We start from the raw sequence: 23,065 nt of genomic DNA, 5'->3' as shown, positions 1-23,065 counted from the left end.
AACAAGGGCATTCTGTGACCTAACTGTAAAACAGCCTCTGATTGGTCCACCGAAAGAAGGGGCTAGCTTCCCAGGAGCATGGCCTAAAACAGCTATCATTTCACTACCAACAGTCAACGGGGTAGGATGTTTCGCTCTGCCTGTGTTCAGTAACACTAGCATTCTATTCTTTAATAACCTGCCCTTTACCAACAGCAAGCCTTACTCAATGTATCTAAGCATAAACACATAGTGGGGTAAAATGTTTCACTCTGCCTCTGTTCAGTAACACAAACATGCTATTCTTCAGTAACAGAGCTCCTTACTCAATCACATCCAATAAACTTACCCAAATGTCTCTCACTCTAATCTTTCAATGTATCAAATTTTCTATTCGTTTAAAACATACCTTTACCAGCCACCTGGAAAAAAATAAACCTTACCCAAACTTTAAACTTCTCTCACTCTAGTCTTTTAACCCTTTTCTCTTACAGGTCTCCTCACTCCATAGTCTTGCTCTCCCTTTTTTTCTCTAAACCTTACCCCAACTTTCTTTTTCAGCTTTAAAACTTCTCTCACTCTAGTCTTTCAACCTTTTTCTCTCAACGTATCCAAGCACAAAACTTCCCCCATTCAAACACACACAAAAATAAAAAATAAAAATTTCAAAATGGCAGACAGTGCCAAACTTTGGTGCCAATGGAAACGGGGTGGAAGGAAGCCCCACACAGGACATGGAAACCTGTCAAAAATGCATGGTGATGAAAACTATTGAGCCATATACTACTTTAGGGCTTTAGCGGGGCTGGACCCCAGCAAAAGTTACAGCTGGTTGCTGATTCTCCCACAGAGGCTTTTCCAGCAGCTGAGACCAGCTAGTAAAGGAGAGTGCTCCACCCCTACCCATTATTAGATGGGTGACAGTAGAGTTGTGATGGGGCAGTCTTCCTCTTACAGGCAGTACTGCCTACTGGTCAGTCCTCTCCAGCACGTGACATGGTCCTTTAACCGTTTGGGGGGTGATACACAAAGTGTGAGGCACTATCGGGAGAGAGGAAAGTGGTCCGTGGAAGAAGTTAAGGGCCCAAGACCTAGAGCCTTGCAAATAGGATGGGGAAGGCTCTCGTCTCACTCAGCCAATAAGGAATGAGCTGGGAGAAGGGACCAGCATAAATGCTGCCTCCTTTTTTCATAGCAGAGCAGATGCCTACGCACATGAAAGGAGTAAAAAGGCGCCTGCAGGACCCTGAGTTATCAGGGTGCAGCCAGGGAACCTCTGAGCCTGAGAGCCAAGTGGAGCCAGCTGAGGGTGATAAATGGCAACCCAGCTCAAGGTGGTGTTCTGGGGCTTCCTGGTAAGAAGAGGGATAATAATTGCTTGAGTTCTCCACAGGGCCAACTTTAGGCACCAGCAAATCAAGCACGTGCTTGGGGCAGCACAATTTCAGTGGCGGCATCCCAGAAACTTTTTTTTTTTTTTGCTTGGGGTGGCAAAAAAACTAGAGCCAGCCCTGGTTCCCCAGTTGTAGGAAGAGGGCTGGAGACTTCTTCCCTAAGGAGAGATAAAGACAGAGAGAACCCCAAGGGGACTGGGAACAATGCTTAGAGGGCAGGCTACAGCAGCCACTTTGGTTTATTTGGGACTTATTGTCATGGCCCCTCTTTTCTGTGACAAACAGGCTGTCAAGGTTCCTCCCCCACTCTAAACTTTAGGGTACAGATGTAGGGACCTGCATGGACACTTCTAAGCTTAATTACTAGCTTAGATCTTGTATCACTGCCACCATCCAGACATTTCAGTGTCTGGATCACTCCCTTTCCCCCCAAAACTTTCCCTTCCCTGGGTAGCCTTGAGAGACTCCTTCACCAATTCCCTGGTGAGTCCAGATCCAATCCCTTGGAGCTTAAAACAAGGAGAAATTAACCATCCCCCCTCCTTTCTCCCACCAATCCCTGGTGAGTCCAGATCCAGTCCCCTTGGATCTAAAAACAAGGAAAAATCAATCAGGTATTAAGAAAAAAAGGCTTTTAATTAAAGAAAAGAAAGGTAAAAATCATCTCTGTAAAATCAGGGTGGAAAATACTTTACAGGGTAATCAGATTCATATAGCCCAGAGGAACCCCTTCTAGCCTTAGGTTCAAAGTTACAGCGGAGGTAAAATCCTCTCAGCAAAAAAAGGAACATTTACAAGTTGAGAAAACAAAAATAAGACTAACACGCCTTGCCTGGCTGTTAGTTACAAGTTTGAAACATGAGAGACTGGTTCAGAAAGATTTGGAGAGCCTGGATTGATGTCTGGTCCCTCTTAGTCCCAAGAGCGAACAACCCCCAAAACAAAGAGCATCAACAAAAGACTTCCCCCCACCACGATTTGAAAGTATCTTCTCCCCTTATTGGTCCTCTGGTCAGGTGTCAGCCAGGTTTCCTGAGCTTCTTAACCCTTTACAGGTAAAAGAGGCATTAACCCTTAACTATCTGTTTATGACACAGGCCCTAATACTCTTCATATTATTGAAGCAAGAGTGGCTGAAGTTAGTGGCTTCCAGAGAAGGGGAACAGAGACAGGGAGTATTTGCAATGCTTCCCTAAGCACAAGGTGCTATAGGACAGATATGCCTCATGACAGAGGTATTTCTCCATAGCCAGAACACAAAGCAGCTGAGGGCAGCAAAGACTGGGCCCAACGTCTTAGAGCTGGGTGTGGGCTTAGATAGGGTGATCAGACAGCAAGTGTGAAAAATCAGGATGGGGGTGGGGGCTAATAGGTGCCTATATAAGACAAAGCCCCAAATGTAGGGACTGTCCCTGTAAAATCGGGACATCTGGTCACCCTAGGCTTAGCCCGCCTTGCAGAGTCCCTGTTTTCCTTTCTCTGTTATGGCAGTTGTGTTTGTGCAGAGTGGAAGTGCTGCTAATCTATCTATTGCACTGTAGTCCAGTGTTGCTGCTGGAAGCGGGGCACCTCACACCGTCTAACAAAGGCAAAAATTAAACTCTCTTAACAGAATTTCAGATCTTCCAGCTTCTTGTGCCTTAACTAATGAAACTTCCCACAATCACCTTGGAGCTAACACACCAGACATTAAAACTTCAGCTGTCCCCTCCCCAGCTTTGCAGTGACCTGTCACCTTTTGCAATAACCCAGGAAGACAGAAGAGCTCACCAGTATGCCCAGAAAGCCAAGAACTCGACTGTGGTGCAACAGCTGTGTGCTGCATTACTCTAGAACAGAGATTTTCAACCTGTGGACTTCTAGGAGTTTGTAGACTATGTCTAAGATTTCCAAAGGGGTCTGCACCTCCATTTGAAATATGTGTAGGGGTCTGCAAATGAAAAAAGGTTGAAACCACTGCTCTAGCAAGCTGCTTCAGCCATTCAGTGGATTAGTGGTATGGATGAGTCACCAAATGGTAAATAACCCTCAGGGCGGCCAGTTTAAATTACCATAAGGCAAAAGAACCTTGAAAATGGAGAAAGAGGAGCTTGTGTTTGGAGCAGAGCCTGGAGTACTGGGCCTGGTGCAAGACCTGAGGCCTGGGCCTGAGCCAGAGGCTGGGAACGAAAGTCAGGCAATGCATTAAAGCAGACGCTCACAGGTTTACTGCCCAGTATGTTAACTTGGCAAAGCTGTTGCTAGTGTCCTAGGCACTAGAGATTTACATAAACATATTCTCACTAGTAGCGATACATCCCAATGTCGCACAAGATGGGATGGTTTGACAAAACAATAGGGATGTTTTGTCCAATATTTCAGGAACAAGGGGAGGTAACAGACAGATGTCAGGAAATATGTCTGGTGGTGTCTAAGCTGTGTTTGTTAGTGGTTTTCGCCTTAATTCATTGTGTGGCCTAGGGGATGGCAGGAACTCCTGCTGCTGACTGAGCCATTCCTTGCTACTAGGCTAGGGTGACGATATTTCCCAAAGGGAAAATGGGACACAGCATAAGGCTAGGGCGAGCCAGCCTGCCCCCCGGCGCAAGGCTGATGTCACTGCTCACCAGAGCCCTGCCTGCCCCCTTGTGCGAGACTGGGATTGCAGGTGTCCCCTGCGCCCATTCCTCTGCACCCCACTTTTTTGACACTAGTGGTCATTTACCCCGTTTGCTCTTGCCAACTGAAAAAAAGTTGGAACTGCTGGGACAAGGCTTAAAAAAGGGATTGTCCCGGCCAGAACGGGATGTATGGTCACGCTATAGCAGCCACTCATGTGTTAACATACCTGTAACAATGGAGCCAGGCACTAAGAGTGTCTAGGGTGGAATGAACCTGGCCGTGTGCCTTTGTCACTGAGCTGTAGCTGGGGCCTTTCTTCATGAGTAACACCGCAGTGCAGCAGGTCAGCAGACTATCTACTAACAACATTGAAGCTGCAAGGACAGAAGCACAGAGCAGCTTAAGCAGCGCTACTGAGGCAGTAACATTCCAACCTCCAGTGGGTAGTGCTATCCATGTCTGCTGAGCCAGCTATCTGCGCAAAGCAGGACAGCAAACAGAAAGAACACACACGCACGAGCCAACTGTCAACAATGTTTGCCTAGGGATTAGCGCTGTCCACTGACCTAAGGGAGTCCTGGGCATGATTCTTAGTCCTGGCCCCTCTTTCCCTGAGTTGCAGGAGTGAGGGGCTAGTTTAATTCCTAGCTCTGGTTGCTGGCTCTGAGCTATCAGGGACTGGGGATGGTGGTCAGACAGCACCACCAAGTGAGTGGTGTGTGAATTGTTGGTTTGGGAAAGACAAGTCTACAATAGAGACATGGGGAATTAAAACAAGAGGGCTCCAGGGGTTTCTATAAAGGGATCCTCTTGTATTGTCACTGCAATCACCTTGGACCTAGGGACAAAGACAGTTAAAAACCTCCTTTGGCTGAACGGTCAAAAGATGTCAGGAGGATGCACCTAGGTACTTTGGTTCTGAAGAGAATCACCCAGTTGGAGCTGTTGTGCAGATGAGAAGTGCATCCATCTCTGCTAGGAGAGCCACAATGGCTGTCACAGCTTAGCCCTTCACATGGCCATGTGGTTGGTAAAAGGACCAATGCTTTTCTATAGATCGTTTAACGTTGTCACACAATAGCTCTGGCCCCTGGGACCCAGCACTCCAGCTTGTCTTCCCCCCTGTAAGAGCCCTGAGTTTCTGCTTCAGCACTTCTTTGCCTGTTGCAATTTTAGAAATGTTAAAAGTCTTTAAACCCTCGCTGGACACCAAAGAGCAGATTTGTCAAGGAGCACCTGGTTATTGTGTTAGTAACCAGGCAGAGAGAGAGAAAGAGAGAGAGAGAGAGTATGAAAAGAAAAAAGCTTTTCTCATGCTTTCCCCAAAATGTTGGTTTTAATTAAATCACATCTTAAAACCTATAAACTTTAATGCATTTGAAACATGGTTATCATACACAAAGCAGTAAATCATCTCAAAGAAATGTGTGAACAACCCAGAGGACATGGTAGATCTAGCCTACATCACAGCAAATCTCACTTGGAAGGAGGCCAGTGTAACCAATTGCAAACGGCATATAAGGTGGGGTGGTGGTGCTCAGAAAGATTCTTCTTTCAGCCTTTTAGCAGATCTGCCCTGCTCGCTCAGAGCCCAGAAGTCCTTTGAAACGCAGCTCGAATCCCCCACAGAGGCAAGACCCACACTTCAAAACTCTCCACTAATTTTGGGTGCTTTAGATCTTCCATAGCCAACTTGTGCACAGTGGTGAGCTGAAGCCAGTTCCCACAGGTTCCCAAGAACCGGTTGCTAAAATTAGACCTCCGTGGAGAACCGATTGTTAAAGGGCCAGGGGGTGGGCAAAGAACTCCAGTCCATGGGCCAGACCATCCTCTTGCTCCCAGGATTCCCAGCTGGGGAGGCTAAGACACCCCCCGGCCCTTCCCCCACTTCCCCCCAGCTGCAGCGTGGCCAGCCACCGCCACCGGCATCAGCTGGACAGCTCAGCTGAGCTCCGGAGTCGTCCTGCTGCTTTGAGCTGCCAGCAAGGTAAGGGGGGAGAGGGCTGCAAACTCTAGGGCTGCCGAGGGGGCAAGTGGGGCAATTTGCCCCAGGCCTTGCAAAGAACCCCGGCACCACGAGTATGTCTCCCCCTGCCCCGGCCCTTCTCCCGCTCCCCCCCCTTAAATCAGAACTTTTTATTGGGAACCGATTGTTAAGATTTTGGCAGCTCATCACTGCTTGTGCACCTGAGCTGTCTCACGTTGGACACTCGAGAGCAGCAGTGGCTGTTTTTGGAAATTTGGGATGAAGAGTTTGGAGCACTCTGCATGGGACTGATCCAACTGTAATTTCCCGTTGAAATGGGATGGGGAAAGGAAAGATTGTTCCTCCCCCTAAAATACTGCCTGCCTGCTGAAATGAAATCCTCAGCTACTGCTGTCTGCTTTGTTCAGAGCAGTGCTGAGGAGGCCACACAATGTGTGAAGTTGGATACATACACTCCTCCTCTGGAAAGGCTTGATTTTTGCAATAAGCTGAGTGCCCTCAACTCCCATGGAAATCAGAGGGAGGTAAGGGCACTCAGCACAATACAGAATTGGGCCCTACACATTTGATCTTTTGCATGGCGTTGTCAAGTACATGGTTATATATTAGATTTTGTTGCTTTCATTAATTACTCTCTCTTTGCTTTGTAGATCTGTGACTCTGTATGTTTTTTTCCAATCACTGCTTGGGGCTTTTTTCTTTAAGGAAAATCAATTCCAGGAATCCAGGCTGTGCTAGCAGCTCTGATGATAAACCAGTGCATGGTTTTGAGGGAAATAATTGGGTACAAGAAACAATGGCATGATTCCATGGATGTATATATACGCACTAGCTTATTTATATAGATGTATGTGTGTAATTCTCCCCACTCACCAAAAGCCCTCCTCTCCTACACTAACTTCAGATGTTTTTATGACATCTCAAATTTGAGGATCAATCTCGGGGGTGGTATCCCTTGAAACCTTCTGCTCTGCCTCACTTAAGAGTGAGCAGGATGTTTGAAGGGGAAATGCAACCTCTGTGTTGGAGTTTGAGTCAAAACTCCAGCTCCCCCATCTTCTATTCAATTGTAGGTGAACCCCAGCTCCAGCAATGTGTTCTTTCCCGGAGCCAGAGGCCCAAACGGTTTAAAGCCAATTGCCAAAGGGCCCGCAATGCAACAACACCGAACTTTTCTCCCCCTAGGGAGAGTGCTGGGTACATCAGTAGAACTCCACAGATTGATTTGCACAGCCGTAGGCAAAAGGTTACATTCAAAAGCCGAAAAAACATGTATATCACATGGGGAGTGGGAACAGTGGAGGAGAGACAGGCACATTATTGCTATATAAACTCCAGAAGGAACTGGGGAGTCTCATGAAGGGCTCACAGTTGTACACAATAACAAAACTCTCCAGCAGCTGCTTGAGGTTCTATGCAAAAATTTTCATGTTTCAGAAACCCAGACACAGCTCCCAATGAAGTTGATAGAGAGACTTCCAATTAGTTTAGTGAGAGTTGGACAGGGCTCCAGCTGCAGAGAGACCAGCCAAATACTGGGACCAGTTAAAGACACCACCACTTTGCAACACAGAACATAAGGAAGAAAGGCTAGAGTGCTAACAGAATGGTAACATCACTTACCAAAGGTAAGAGACCCATAGATGTTTTACCAATCTTTTTCCTTTCATTGGTCAATTTTAAATATATTTTAAAAGCAATGTAATAGCAATCATTACTTTTTAACTCTGACATTTACTAAATATTTAAGGAAAAAGCCATTTAATTTCCCTTCACATGGGTTCTTAGAATTTAAAATCCATTATTTTTACCTCTAAATTCACTATTTCACAAATCCTCTCCCATGTATCATATGTCTGAATCAATACGTCCAGTTGTCTCTCCCCAGCACTGGTAAGAGATTGCACTCTAGTTTTTACACCCAGGGCCCTGACTCCGATCTCACACTACTTAACATCACTGGTTTCACAGCAGGTTTACAGTGATGTAACAGAGATCAAAATAAGGCTTGCCATCTCTAAGTCTCACATGTATGCATTAAACTCCCAGGAGCGAGACAAAGCTATCAGCAGTCAGACTGACCCATAGCTGTGGGTGCACTGGTTTCTGGTTGCTGTTGGCTTGCACTTCCTCATCCAACAGAACAGCTGGAGGAAAATTCATATTAGACAATGGTGTCTCATTCAGACCCCCAAATCTAAGGCTGTAGGCCCCTGGCCGCCTGTCTCCCAGTAGGCGAGCTCCCTGGTTTAATGCTTTGAGGCTGCAACAAACCTAGGCATCAGCAGATTTTTGCTGCATCAGTCCAGGCCTCCCATAACAAGTCCAGCCAGCAGGGTTTGAAAGAAGGACATTCTGATTCTGGTCATGACCGCTCCTAGAGTTAAACAATTATTTTAAGAAGCAAGGCAGGGACAAAATGAATAGACTATTTCTGGGATCACATGAGCATGTGCTACTCTAATTTAGTGCCAATCTATATTTGTTTTCAGTGACCTTTGCCTCCTGTAATTTTCGTTTAACTGATGGGAAACTGATTCAAAACAGACCCCAGCCAACACTAGGCCAGAGAGTGCTCCTATTTATATCAGTGCAACTCATCTGAACTTATATGTGTCGGGGGAGGATTTTGGAGAGGATTTAGAGAGGATTTTACCCAGCATCCTCAAAATACACTGATTTGTGATCTGGGAAGGGAAGGGACTTCCTTGAAAATCTCTGATGCATGGTTCTGGCAACTCCTGCCAATGCCATTCCTGTTATAGTGACCTAGAAGGGTTCATTATTGTGCAACAAGCCATCTTGTATTGGACTCCCAAATAGTGAATCCCAAAGAAATGTTCAGGGCCAAGACGGGCCCTGCTGTGGTGGTACATGGTTAGTTAGGCTGAGTTAAGAAGAGGAGTTTGTGGCTGTGTCTTCGGGTTTCCCTTCTCTGGAGACACATTAACATTCTGTGACTGGACAGTTATGGTGGAGAGGCCAAGGAGGCACTAAGAGAACTCCTGCAATCTGCTGCATGGAACAGAGCAGATGGGAACAAATGGGAACATGCATCACACACACTCAAAGTGAGAGGTAGCCTGTCTACAAAAACACGTATATACTGTACACATCATCTCTTTCAAGAAGCATCACAGCAGGCAGAACTGGGTTCAGACAAGCCCCAAACAAGCAGGAGGGGAGGCCCAGGCTGAGCCGAGCCAGAAGAATTTATTCATTCCTGGAGTCTCACCCAGGGAAGCAGAAGCCCTTGGAGACAAAGCTAGGCTGAGTACAGACTGCAGGGGGTGTGGCTCGAACTACTCCTGAGGCCCCTGGATAGGCATGAGGGAGAGGCAGAGTGTGGTGGGCTCTCCTGTTCATGCCCAGTGGAACCCTCATGTGGCAGCAGGGCGGTTGGTTGGTTTCCCACACAAGCTTCACTGTAAGTGGAGCTGCACTGTAATGACAGAGGGCCTGCCTACCAAACCACCCCACCCCGTTAGTGGGGGCTGGTAGCTGCAGTGGGAGTGGGGTGGAATTCTATGGAAACCCGTATCTTGGGCTTTGTCTATACTACAGACATTACAGTGGCACAGCTTTCCCACATAGCCACTCTGTGCTGGTGGGAGAGAGCTCTCCCGCCAGTATCATCAAATCACCCCAACGAGCGGCGGTAGCTATGTCGGCGGGAGAGTGTCTCCTGCCAGCATATCACTCTCCACACCGGCACTTTGTTGGTGAAACTTAAGTTGGACAGGGTTGGTTTTTTCACACCTATGACTGACAAAAGTTTTCCTAGCAAAAGTGTTAGCGTGGACAAAGCCTTAGTTTCCTATTGGAAGCAGCTTCTGCAAGACTCCTCCCTACTTCTCCATCCAGGGCCCAACAAACTTCTCTCTGCTCCTGCTCAGCCAGAGCAGTGGAGGAAGGGGAGATGACAATCCCATTAGAAAGCTGTACTGAACATTTACATGGGAGCTGATAACTGTTGCATGCACTCAAACTCACTAGAGTGGAGTGATGTTTCTCAATAAACTGTGTCTACCATAAGTCTCCCCAGTTTACCATGTGTCTACCATGTGATCTTTGTTAAAATTTCCATCCACTGCCCTAGCTCAGGTGTATTTCGACTGTGCTAGCACCAGAACAAGGGTCAGAATAACCCAGATTCTGGCATTTTACCACTGTTTCATCCAGCCTCTGATCACAGCAGGTCTAGACAAAACAGGTGTTAAAATACCTGTGGCTGGGTCTATAGCAGCGCACTCTTTTTAGTGGAGCTGACCTGCTGTAGCATAATGGTGGGAAATCTTAACAAAAAGCTCACTGTAGACAAGGCCCTTAAGGACTGAAAGCCAAATGAAAAGTAGCTAAGCAATTAGGGACTGTTGTTTCATTCCACTATCAACTCTGTCCACATATCTATTCAAGTGACACCATCATAGGACCTAATCACATCAGCCATACCATCAGGGGCTCATTCACCTGCACATCTACCAATGTGATATATGCCATCATGATGCCAGCCCCTCTGCCATGTACATTGGCCAAACCGGACAGTCTCTACGTAAAAGAATAAATTGACAAATCTGACATCAGGAATCATAACGCTCAAAAACCAGTAGGAGAACACTTCAACCTCTCTGGTCACTCAGTAACAGACTTAAAGGTGGCAATTTTGCAACAGAAAAGCTTCAAAACCAGACTCCAACGAGAAACTGCTGAACTTGAATTAATATGCAAACTAGATACAATCAATTTAGGCTTAAATAGAGACTGGGAATGCCTGAGCCATTACACACATTGAATCTATTTCCCCATGTTAAGTATCCTCATACCCTCTTGTCAAACTGTCTGTAATGGGCTATCTTGATCATCACTACAAAAATTTTTTTCTCCTGCTGACAATAGCTCATCTTAATTAATTAGCCTCTTAGCGCCAGTATGGCAACTCCCACCTTTTTATGTTCTGTATATATATATCTCCTCACTATATGTTCCATTCTGTGCATCCGATGAAGTGAGCTGTAGCCCATGAAAGCTTATGCTCAAATAAATTTGTTAGTCTCTAAGGTGCCACAAGTACTCCTGTTCTTTTTGCAGATACAGACTAACACGGCTGCTTCTCTGAAACCACTATAAACAGAGTTGCACTACATTTATGAGAAGTGGGCTCCACCAAAAGTTTCAAATAGCAATTATAAATAAAAGTACTATTAGAAAGGGGACTAATTTGGGGAACAGACTGCATGGCTTAATACAGCTTTATAGCTAAAAAAAAAATAAACTGAAAAGAACCATTTTATAGGTGCAATGACACACTCTAGGATGTGAACATCAGTCAGTAAACATACTTCTGGTATCTCATCGTGCCACAATGGGTACACAACAGAGCATGACAGTACAAGACCTATGCACTACTCAAAACCCATTCCATAGAGCTTAGGTGGGCTTGAAGTGGTGCATAGAACTGAAGCTGGCCCTCTGCATAGGGTAGATTTCACCGTGTGTGCATACGATATACTGACTGATGAATGCAGGCCCCACTGTGTGCAACTGTTGACATGTTGGTTCCAATGGAAGATGTCACGTTCTATGTGTTTTCCTCTAAAGCCTAAATAGCTACAAAGTTTTTCTTCATCCTATGCCCTGCTGACTCCTTCCTGTTTCATCAGGCATTCTAAAGATCAGGCAGCTAGAAGTGGATGAAAACACAATTATTTCCTTTCAAAATTAACTTGAAAAGTGATATTAGCACAAAAGGTTTTAAATAGTTGATAGGCAGGAGGTATAAAATCCCCATAATGTCCTTCCAATTATAGCTTTTAGAACATTTTTTCATCCCTTTAGTCAAATGATCACTGCAAATACAAGAATCTGCTCATGTCATAATAATATAAAACTACATGGGATGGATCTTTGGAAAAGAGAGAAATGCATTCATTATTTTCAATATACTACACTATACAGTCAATTGGACCAGTAAGACAGTCTGAAACAGTCATTCAAACTCACATCTCCACATAGGACAGGTTATGCAACTGTACAGTCTACCTTTCCACTGCAACTCTAGTTCTAGAAGTGCTCAGTCATAACAGATATACAATAGTCATACAGATAAATTACCAAAGTGTATATATTAAAGGCCCTTTCAGAGTCACATAGTATTTTCACAATGCTACATTTATGCTATCACATTCACTGAAGTGGGGCTTTATTTGAGACGAGAGAGCATTTTATCATTCTTTACTTAACATTGTAAGCAACAACCCAAATCATGAAAGCAACCTGGAAAGTGACAGAATCAAATATGGATGCGTTTTTGCATCAACCTCTTAATGCTGTCACTATCATTTCATTTCTAGGCTGTTGTAGAATATCCAACTCACACCTCCTCCTGACGCAGCAGAGAGGTGATCACATGCCAGATGCTAGTTCAGTGACATATAGCTTTAAAAACATTTGCTGTGACATTTTCTTCCAAAACCACCGTAGTGATGCCAAGAATCCTTTTAGTCTGAAAATCTGAGCATAAATCAACTAGAAAAAGAATTGCGCCCCCAATGCCCAGCAGCTGCAGAGCATCCTGATGGCCGCCTGGAGAAGCAGAGCAATGTGCTCACCTTTCTCAAGCTGGGGCCATGTCATTCGCAAGTAGATATTGATGAACTATTTGCTTGGGCATGGTGATTTCTAATGATCGGAAACTGTCTCTCCCTCTCCCCCACTACTAACTATACGTGGATTATTTCATAAAGATTTGACATAAAAGGTCATTAATGTACATGGGTCAGCAGTTTTAGCCAGTGCCCTGCTCCCTAGTATTACAACAACACACAGGCAGGAAAGAGATAGGGGATTTTCCACAGATCAGAATTAATTTTTTTTTTAAACAATTCAAAAGAAGGTTTATATATATATTTTTTTCTGCACTGCACAGCCAGGTACTTTTACAAATGAACACATCAGGAGCACAAGCTAACCCTCCATGGTTATTCTCCTGTATATTTTACCTTTCTGAAAGAGAAAGGGTATAATTGCCTCAAATGGCTAGGGTGACCTGTGCAGACTGCAGTAATATTTAGCCCCTAGACATTCAGGATACTAGAAGACTAAAAAAAAGTCAAGATATTCCACAGTATATCCTTAAAGATACTCAGCACAAATCCAGATTCAAAAACCACAGCTGCTCACAAATGAGAGCTATATAAGCTGTTTGTCTCAGACAAAGAGGATTTGGAAGGGAAAGCTGAGAACTACAAACGGCTCAATAGATGGCTGGAAAAAACTGTGGTTTGTAAGTCAACTGGCAACTAGATGAACGTGGGAAAGATTCAAAATGCTACTAACCAATGCTACATACTTCAAGAAGTATTTCATTCCATTAATTCAAACACCTAAACCTCCTCGGAGGATTTCTCATTCTCAAATAATCTTCTGGTCCATCCTGCAGTCTGCAAGAAGAGCTCACCTTTCTAAAATGTAGCAATATACTGAGTGAACAATTAACATGGCTATTAATTTCTACTTCATTATTCTATCTTAATGAAACTGACCAAGATTCCACTCAGTCATGTACTGTATTTCTAACCTAAACTTTCAGCAAAACTAAAACCATACAGTTTTGCAAGTAGCAAAGATAAAGTAACAAAGTTGTATCTAACTGGAGGGGCAATATACATTCATAAGAACACATACAATTAGTGTAACACAGCTACTCTGAAATTAAAAATAAAACCAAAACAAAACAGGACTGATCAATGCAGCAGACATGCAGGGTCTGCTACGTAACATTAAAATCATATTGCTGGTGATTAAAAATGTCTACAGAAGATATATTACGATTTTGAATATATTTTCAAGCAGACTAAAAAATACCTCATCTATTGATTATTGATGTGTTATTTGTAACTAATTAAATATTGGAAGGGTTTTCCCTTCTGTGTATAAAAATTGCACTTATTTTCTATTCAACCAAAATATGTTAAACTTTAATTCTGTATTTCAATGTGTATTCACATTAGGTTGCTGAACTTTGCTGGTCAAAACTTGCAGGATTAAGTATGGCATTCCTTGCCTTCCAACATCCCTAGCACAGCAAAGCTTGCCGCTAGAGAGCGCCCATCAGTACAATGTCCTTCCCGCTCTGGGCTTCTAGTCAGTGCTTTACTATAGTGCAAGGATTGTTTGTTTTATTTTTTTATAAGAAAACCTGAGCTTTAAATGTCTTTAAAAGGACCTGGAATTGATTCTGGCCCATCATGACCTGAAACAGCTCAGTCCTGCAAGGAAATTTCCCATCTGACACAGCTCCCTCTGAGAGACAAGGATTCTGTGGGCGGTGTCTGCGGAGTCAGACCATTCCCCTTCAAGTCTCTGTCTTTACCCAAAAGCCTTTTGTCCTGACAGCTCTTCCTTCCATCCCTTCAGCACTGTTGCCTCCTGCAGGGCTCCCTGTGCCAATGAAAAAAGTCTCTGCCACAAGCATGACTTGTGAGACACTGGTGATCACTCTCCTCATGCCATTGCTTCTCCAGCTCATAAAATGTCATCATAATCCAACAGTTTGGAATGCTGGCGAGTCTTCCAGAGGCGATAAAGACGGAAGTCAAAGTAAGTTTCAATCATTTGCTTCCCTAGGATGAGAACCAAAACAAAGCACAGAGGTTACCCCAGAGATGCATTGGGAAGAGCAGAGACCAAGCAGCCTGCAGCAGCCAAAAAGATCGATTCTCCCTGTTTCATTGATGCACACAGGAAGGTCTGTCTGTGAGTCTCATGTAGGGACACGGCTGACAGCTGTCACTCACTCTGGGCATCACTTGCCCCATCTGAAAGTAACCATAAAAGGTGTTGCCTTGACAACTCCCAAAATGGGTGATCATATTATTCATACTCAACATTGGAGAGCCAAGGCAACAGCAAGGCGGGCTCCCCTAACAGCCTGCCACTGTGTGCCCACCCGCACCCAGAAGGTGAGATACAGCTCTGTCTCCATGTCCCATTCTGTTCTTGGCCTCTCTGCACAGACTGCCAGCAAAGGTGACAATCAGTGGCTGCTGAGAATCACAGTACAACTCACTCCAGCTCTGGGAGACACTAGCTAGAATGACAGCAGGGAACATGCCACTGGCCTACTGGGAAGTTATGGACCAAAAGAAGGCACAGTCAGACCTGTCAGACAGTAACAGAGGCCCCTCTCCTTCATGCTTATGAGATCTCCAATCTCCATGGCTGCAGTGAGTTTGGTAAGGCAAAAAGATCACTTTAGCTACCCAGATCTGTCTTTTGCCAAAGTGAAAAGTTCAGCAGAACACTTTGGGGGAAAACGTGGACTTTGGTGGTTTTGCTACTGGTGTGAATCCTTTTTGCACCTGCTTGACTGAAGTATTTCACTAGGACAGTCACTTTACAGAAATCTTGCAAATGGAGATGGCCAATGTAGCTTCACAAAACCCAAACCTCCACAAAGCGTAAGAAAAACAAACAATTCTAGATTCTAAACAGCAAAACAGAGAGAGGGACTTTTCTCTTTCACAGCTGATTAAGGTCAGTTTGAGATGTGTGCATGACACGTAGCCAGGGATTAAAGTGGTTACTTTATGTGTCCTAGATTTATTGAGATGAAAAAATTGCAATGCAGTCTCAGGCCTCGCTCTCCTGCAGAGCCAAGAACCGCTCTGCTGGGGACCACCTACAAGATTTATTGTTTGCAGAAAGCACAATCTTTTCCATTGAATTGATACAATTAACTCTCTGCCCAAGGCCATGCACACTGCATGGTTTTGTTGTGGATCTTAGGTATGCACTTTGAAAATGCAAGGCCTCTCCAGGCAAAATGCTGAAGACCCTCAACTCAAGTCAGTGGGAGCTGAGGATGATCTTGTTAAGGTCAAACGGGGTGAGGGTGCTCATCTTCTTGCAGACTGTAAGCTCTTTGAGGGAGGGACTGTCTTTTTGTTCTGTATTTGCACACTGCCTAGATTCCTCCATGCTGCAGTAATACAAATAAATAGATCTAAAATATGTGGACACAGTACCACATGGTAAATTATTAGTTACATTAGGGAAGATGGGGATCAGTACAAAAATTGTAAGGTGGACAAAGAACTGGCTAAAGGGGAGAAGGCAACAGGGTATGCTGAAAGATGACGTATCGGACTGGAGGGAAGTTACTAGTAGAGTTCCTCAAGGATCAGTCTTTGGACCAATCTTATTCAATATTTTTATTAATGACCATGGCACAAAGAGTAGGAGTGTGCTAATAACATTTGCTGAAGGTTGGGAAGCGTCAATACTGAGGAGGATCAGATTTTTATACAGGAAGATCTGGATAACCTTGAAGACTAGAGTGGCAAAAATGGGATGAAATTCAATAGTACACATTGCAGGGTCATGCGCTTAGGGTCTAATAAGAATTTCTGCTACAGGAGGAGGAGAGAGAGCTGGGTGTTGAGTCAATCACAAGACTACTATGAGCCACCTATGTCATGCAGCTGAACAAAAGGCAAATGCAATCCTTGGATGTATCAAGCAAGGCATACCCAGTAAAGACAGAGATGTATTAATGCCATCGTACAAGGCACTGGTAAGACTTTGTTTGGAATACTCTGTATAATTCTGGTCACTCAAGTTCCAGAAAGATGAATGTGAACTAGAACAGGAGCAGAGAACTACTACTATGATCAGGGGAATGGAGGGCCTATTTTATCAGAGGAGACTGGAAGAGCTTGGCTTGTTCAGTCTAGCAAAAGGAAGACTGAGGGGCATATGATTGCTATCTCTAAATACATTGGGGGGGTAAATTGAGTGGGGGAGGGATAGCTCAGTGGTTTGAGCACTGGCCTGCTAAACCCAGAGTTGTGAGTTCAGTTCTTGAGGAAGGGATTTGGGGCAAAAATCTATCTGGGGATTGGTCCTGCTTTGAGCAGAGGGTTAGACTAGCTGAGCTCCCTTCCAACCCTAATATTCTATGATTAAATACCAGGGAGGGTGAAGAGCTTATTAAGCTAAAGGATAGTATTGGCACAAGAACAAATGGATATGAACTGTCCATGAACAAATTCAGGCTGCAAATTAGAAGATGGTTTCTAACCATCAGAGGAAGGAGGTTCTGCAACTGACTTCCAATAGTAGTTGTGGGGACAAAGAACTTAATTAGGTTTAAGAAAGAGCTGGACAACATTTATGAGTGAAATTGTATGATGTGGTTGCTTGCAATGGGGGGTAGGGCTCAGCAGCCCTGGTTTTCAGCAAGCTACCATCAGGGGTCAGGAAGGAATTTTTCCATCCTCAGTGCAATCTGATTTATTTTAAACCTTCTTTTGCTGAAGCATCTAGGATGGCAACATCTGGAGATGGACACTGGACAGGAAGCACCAGGGCTCTGAGATGGCATCAAACATTCTTTCTTTCAGGTGTTGGCTGGCTGATTCTTGCTTAAATACTCAGGGTCTAACTGACTGCATATGTGGGGGGTTGCCTTCCACTACAGCATATGGGTGCAGGGCACTTGCCATGATTATCTGGGTGTCTCTCACTTAACCTCAAGCACTGGTGCACCTCAGTCTCTGCTATTCTCTGCCTGTGGCACAGAAGTCTAGTCTCCTGGGGGCTGGAATATTGGGTCTCGTTTCGGTCGATGGGTTGAGTGTGCGGGTGCTGGGAGGTGTCAATGGCCTGGGATATCCAGGAGGCCAGACTAGATGATTTGATGGTCCCTTCTGATCTTAATCGCTATGATTCTGGCAACGGCAAACCACAGGGGATAACTTCAGCAAGGACAACAATGCATCCCTTGTATTTATGACTGGTTAAACTGTGAAAATCTACCAAACAGAGCAGGTGGATAGAAGCCACAAGCCAGATATCAACTATACAAGGAAAGAAATGGTGTCTACAGCCTCTAAAGTCTTTCAAACTACAGACAAGAAGAGACTATGAAAAGATGGTTCACACTCAGCTCTCCTGTTAACATGGCCAGTCTGTTCAGAACTAGTGCTGTTGTTTAGCATCCTCTGGAGGAGAAATACTCACATGCATCATTAAGGAAAAGATTCTACTCTCAGATGTGCATGTGCTTCTCTCCTATTGACCTCAGCATGCTCTGGTAACTTACCGAATCTCCTAAGCTACCTCTGCCCAGAAGGGTCAGTATTAGTTCCACGTAGAACTGGGCAACATTTTTTTAAAGAAAAGTTTATTTGACAAAAAAAATGAAGTTTCTGCTGACTTGAAACCATTTGCAAATTTGACACAAAACTTCAGTCAGTCACAAACCAGCCAGAGAAAGAGGTGCTACTTTCCCATCCCTTAAGCCCAGTGGCTTCATGTAGGAGCTCAAGGTTCAAGTCCCTGCCTTGGCACAGACCTGAAATGGACTTCTTTTGAGTCACCAAACATTTTGAAAATTTCAGATCTGATTCAATCCAAAGTGAACTTTTTTCAATTGTTTGGACCTGCCGTTGAATCAAACCATCAATTACGAGCTCAGCTTCTGTTACTAGCCCTTTTTGTTGATCTGCATTAGCTCTGGAGGGCACTGCCCAGCTACAAACACAATGACGGGTGCAACTGAAAGGCAAAAAAGGGAGGAAATGTGCAAGGGGAAAAGCAGGACCAGGAGGAATTCACCATACAAGTGATAAGGTCATTACAAAGAGGGGAAGATTTCAGGGACTTGGCTTTTTGGGGCAGGGCTTCCAGCAGTTGAAGAGAGCTTCTTTGTGAAGGGGGCCCATGGAGGAGGCAGTGATGCTGGAGGAGCACGCCCTCACATTTATAGCAGAAGAAATTACCTTGAGCTGAAAGTTCCAGTGGCGACTCAAAGATGACCCTATAAGGATTCATTAGGTTTTTCAGATTCTGAAAGAGCTGAAATGAGACGAGATTTAAAAGTTAGTAGCTGAATCAAAAGAGGCACGCTAGGTGCTTCAAATTAAACTGATGGGCAGGCAGAGGGCAATGGGGAACGAGAGAACTCAGCACTCTTCAGAGCAGTCAGACTCAAATCTTTGGATCAGCCCCGTCAGGAGAACAGCTGGCTCCCAGTCTGGTCGTTAGGCCACCCAGCAAGCTCAGCGAGTCTTCTCCAAATAGCCATGCTTCCTGATCGGCCAGGGAGCCAGCAGCCTGCTACCTGAGCCTTGCCGTGGCAGCAGCAGAGTGGCTGCTCAAAGCATGCCATGCTGCAGGTGTGCTGGCTTCCACTTCCTTCTCTAGCTCTTGCTCCAGCCCCTGCTTCCAACCTGAGTCCTGTCCATTCCAGTCTATGCCTTGTCTCCTTGCCCTAACCTTTGGCTTGGCTTCTTGCCCCTGACTCTGGTGTCACCCTCCAACCGGTAGGTGCTGGATCTATGCTCACTATTATGCTGACTTGCCACCACAACCACTAGGCAAGGTCCTGCTCCACCCATGCCCTAGCAGCTCACAGCTTCTGTGCTGGACAACAGGAGCCAGCGCACACAACCACTGGATGAATCCTGCCTATAAGGGGCAGCTGAATACGGCTGTGAGTTAGGTGTCCAACTCACATTGATCGTACTTCCCTTTGACTATCCCAGGCTAACCCAATCAGCCCTTTTGGTTATTGGTAGGGACAAATGGTGGAAAAACCTCACTAGACAGTAGCACTGCTGAAAAGGATGTGCGTGTTATAGTGGATCACAAACTGAATGTGAGCCACCAATGTGATGCAGTTGTGAAAAGAGATAATGTTCTTGGGTGTATTAGCAGGTGATTGTCCAACTCGGCATGGGTGAGGTCTCAGCTGGAGTATTGTGACCAGTTCTGAGCACTTGACCTATGGTCCTGTTTAGTCTTGAGAAAAGAAGACTGAGGGGGGATCTGACAACCCTCTTCAAATAGGTTAAGGGTTGTTATAAGGAGGAGAGTGATTAATTGTTTTCCACATCCACTAAAGGTAGGAAAAGGAGTAATGGGCCTAATCTGCAACAAGGGAGATTTCAGCAAGGTTAGTATTTAGGGAAAACTTTCTATCTAGAAGGATAGTTAAGCACTGGAATAGGCTTCCCAGGGAGGTTGTGGAATCCCTGCCACTAGAGGTTTTTAAGAACACATTGGACAGACACCTGTCAGGGATGGGCTATGTTTATTTGGTCCTACCTCAGCACAGGAGCTGGACCTGATGATGTCTCGGATCCCTTCCAGCCCAACAGTTCTATGATTCTCTGATCTTTGTCTATGGCTGCAAGGAAGGGTCTTATGTTCCCATTCTTCACTTTTCCTGAAAGGCACTCACAGGCCAAACTGAACAGTCCCTTCCTCCCTATCTCCCACCTCTAGTATCCCTTCCTGCCTATCTACTGTATGGCCCACAGAGTGGTTTATCCTTTCAAAGACACACACTAGCCGAACTACTCTCTTCATGAGGTGAGATGTGCAGCACATGTCTGCAAAGCAGGCAAATCCTTAGAGAATAGGGGCTGGGAAAAGGGCAACATGCCCCTCAATATTAGAGGGGAAAGCCCTTTAATCAAATATCCCAACTCTGTGCCACACCAGCTGACCTGCCCACAGAGAGCTTCTGGCCATGGCCAAGGGCCACCTACCTTCTCCCCATTGGGATTTCCCAGAACATAGCAGCCCATGATGTGAATGACATTTGGCTCAGGGTTGATTTTGCTCATCAGTCGACTCAGCCGCTTCCAGAAGCTGGAAGTAATAGGAGGAAACAAAATTACCATTTAAAATCCCTCTGCAGAGTCAGGCACCCTGGCATTGGACACATGTTGTTCAGGGAGACCAAAGTGGGACCACCCTGGAGGAGACACAAGTCTCTCTACCTGAGCTCATTTGCAAGATTTTCCATGGAAATCTCCCCGCCTCACCTGTTCCATGCATGTAAGATGGGCTGAACCGGTCTGCAACAGCACAGGGCACCTGCACTCACATGTGGTGGGTTGTTGATGCTCTACCAGGATGGCACAGTGGTGAGCTCCCAAAGCAGAGCTCGGCCAGTTGATTGTCATGAATAATACTTGCTGCAAGCATTGGCAAAGAATAATTCTTTGACCACTCACCCTCAGCTCTGCCTCTGCCAAGCAGGGCAGTACAATTGGACTCCTCTTCCCTCAATACTGGTCCCAAACCTTTTAAATTGTACATCTTCATAGTTGCCAGGGTTTTTAAATACACTTTCCTTAAACCTTTTCCCTTCTGATTTCCTCTTTTCTCCCATTCTCCCATTCCTGACAATTGTGCCGCATGATATTACCAGCACTGACATTTCAAAAAAGACAACGTAGCATCGGTTCATGCTGAGAGCAATAAAGCAGCAGAAAGCGGTTGTAGAGAGTAAAGGCCCAGACACAGAACCCCAGTAGACAAAGTGAGAGACTTGAGGAGCTCAAGCTAGTCTGCTTAACAAAGAGAAGGTTAAGGGCTGACTTGGACACCACCTAGCCAGCTATGTGGGGAAGTCATGTTTGATAATGGGCTCTTCAGTCTAGCAGACAAAAGAGTAACAAGATCCAATAGCTGGAAGCTGAAGCCAGACAAATCCAGACTGGAACTAAGGTGTACATTGCGATAGTGAGGGGAATTAGCCATTGGAACAATTTCCCAAGGGTCATGGTTGATCTCCATCACTGGCAATATTTAATTCAAGATGGGATGTTTTTCTAAGAGCTCTGCTCTAGTTCAAACAGGAATTAATGCAGGGCGGTTTTCTGGCCCATATTATGCAGGAGGTCAGACTAGATTATCACAATGAATATATGAATAAAACTTTCGCCTACCCACCCCCATCCACATTAAATAGACCAGAGAAAGGGCACCCAGGGTTGGGAAATAACAAAGCGACTCACAGGATCATATCTTCCTCCTTCTCCACTTTGGCAAAGGTGGCAACTTTATTCTTCAACAAATATAAGTGGCCAGGACCTCCCTACATGGAGAAGAGAGAGAATGACGGTAGCACACCATGCTGCCCTGGCTTTTCCCATCTCCAGTGACTAGGCTTCTGCGGGACTGTTTGAGAAGCACTGGAGCTGGAGAGGGCAGAGCAGACATTCTCCAGTCTATGACACTAAAATCACAAAGCAGGTTGACTTTGCTCCAGGCAGATGGATAAACAGCCCTGGCCTCCACTTCTCATCTTAGGTGGGATCTTAGCCTCAGAGATGTTGGTTAACTGACTGGCAGATACAGTGGTCAGAGTCAGCTGTGTGGCTCATGGATGTGCAGCATTCTGACCCTAAGGCGCTGAAGAATTCAAAGCACACCTGTATCCACGTAATAAATAAGTTTTCACTCGGTCCTTACTCAGAAAAAACTCCCATTGACTTCAATTGACATTTTCTTGAGTAACAACTGAGTGAAAACTCAGCAAAGGCTTCAGGATTTGGCACAATCTGCCCAGGAGCAGCACTGGAGGCAGTCTGCACCCCCAGATCTCTCCCTGTAGATGGCCAGCCAGCTGAGAATGGAGCCCTGGCTACATTACACCCCTCCCCTCTGGAGCACCAGACATCCCTAGGGGAGCCATTAGAGAGCCATCCTTGTGCTCCGGACAGTGCTGGGGCTACAGCTCTGCCCAGCTCTTACACAGACACATGCAGCGGGGAAGGCTCCTTATGGCCACTGCTTCCCCCTGTGAACCTGCAGCATGGCTGCACAGAATCCTGCCCTGAATTTGGTGTGAACTTGGTCACATTTTCTGCTGCTGTCTCATGTGAGAACCACCCCTGGGTTCTGGGAGCATGGCTGCTACATTAGGGGTTACTAAATAATTTTCAGCTTTCAAGTTGTCCACAAACTGTTCACTTAGAATATTCCCTCTTTGCTATGCATGAGGAGTGATTGGTTGCCTAAATCACACGGTATTGTTTCTTCTTCCTGACTGGATGACTCAAACAGCTGAGATAGGAGAACTGTGAATGGCAACAGATGCAGTTCCCAGTATGAATTTTCAGCCAAATAGCCTTATGAGAGACGCAAACCAGTGGGGTACAGGAGTCTGGTAGAGGGCAAATATACTGGTCACTGGGTGAGTAGTTTTCTGTTCCCTGAGTGACCAGAGCAGGGTCTGCACTGGAGTAATTAGGAACCTGCTAGAACCAGTTAAGGCAGACAGGCTGATTAGATCGCCTGCAGCCAA

General features: G+C 45.3%; 1 protein-coding gene across 7 annotated transcripts in view; it reads right to left on the bottom strand.

Moving 5' to 3' along the window:
• Positions 1 to 11,457: 11,457 nt before the first annotated feature.
• Positions 11,458 to 23,065, bottom strand: part of NSMF (NMDA receptor synaptonuclear signaling and neuronal migration factor) — an 83,023-nt gene continuing 71,415 nt past the window's right edge. For 6 of the 7 annotated variants that reach the window (XM_030535886.1, XM_030535885.1, XM_030535889.1 and 3 more), the window contains 4 exons: positions 21,774 to 21,853; positions 20,517 to 20,619; positions 18,744 to 18,819; positions 11,458 to 14,582 (listed from right to left, as the gene is read on the bottom strand). In XM_030535886.1, the coding sequence (XP_030391746.1) occupies positions 14,485 to 14,582; positions 18,744 to 18,819; positions 20,517 to 20,619; positions 21,774 to 21,853 (357 nt within the window). In that variant the 3' untranslated portion in view covers positions 11,458 to 14,484. Of the gene's footprint in view, positions 14,778 to 18,743; positions 18,820 to 20,516; positions 20,620 to 21,773; positions 21,854 to 23,065 lie in introns of all 7 variants that reach the window. The other variant, XM_030535887.1, reaches the window with a different exon arrangement.

Source organism: Gopherus evgoodei, chromosome 16 (genome assembly GCF_007399415.2).
Source record: "Gopherus evgoodei ecotype Sinaloan lineage chromosome 16, rGopEvg1_v1.p, whole genome shotgun sequence".
Taxonomy (NCBI): domain Eukaryota; kingdom Metazoa; phylum Chordata; order Testudines; family Testudinidae; genus Gopherus; species Gopherus evgoodei.
Note: the sequence above shows the minus strand (reverse complement) of the source record. Positions and strands in the feature narration are given on the sequence as shown.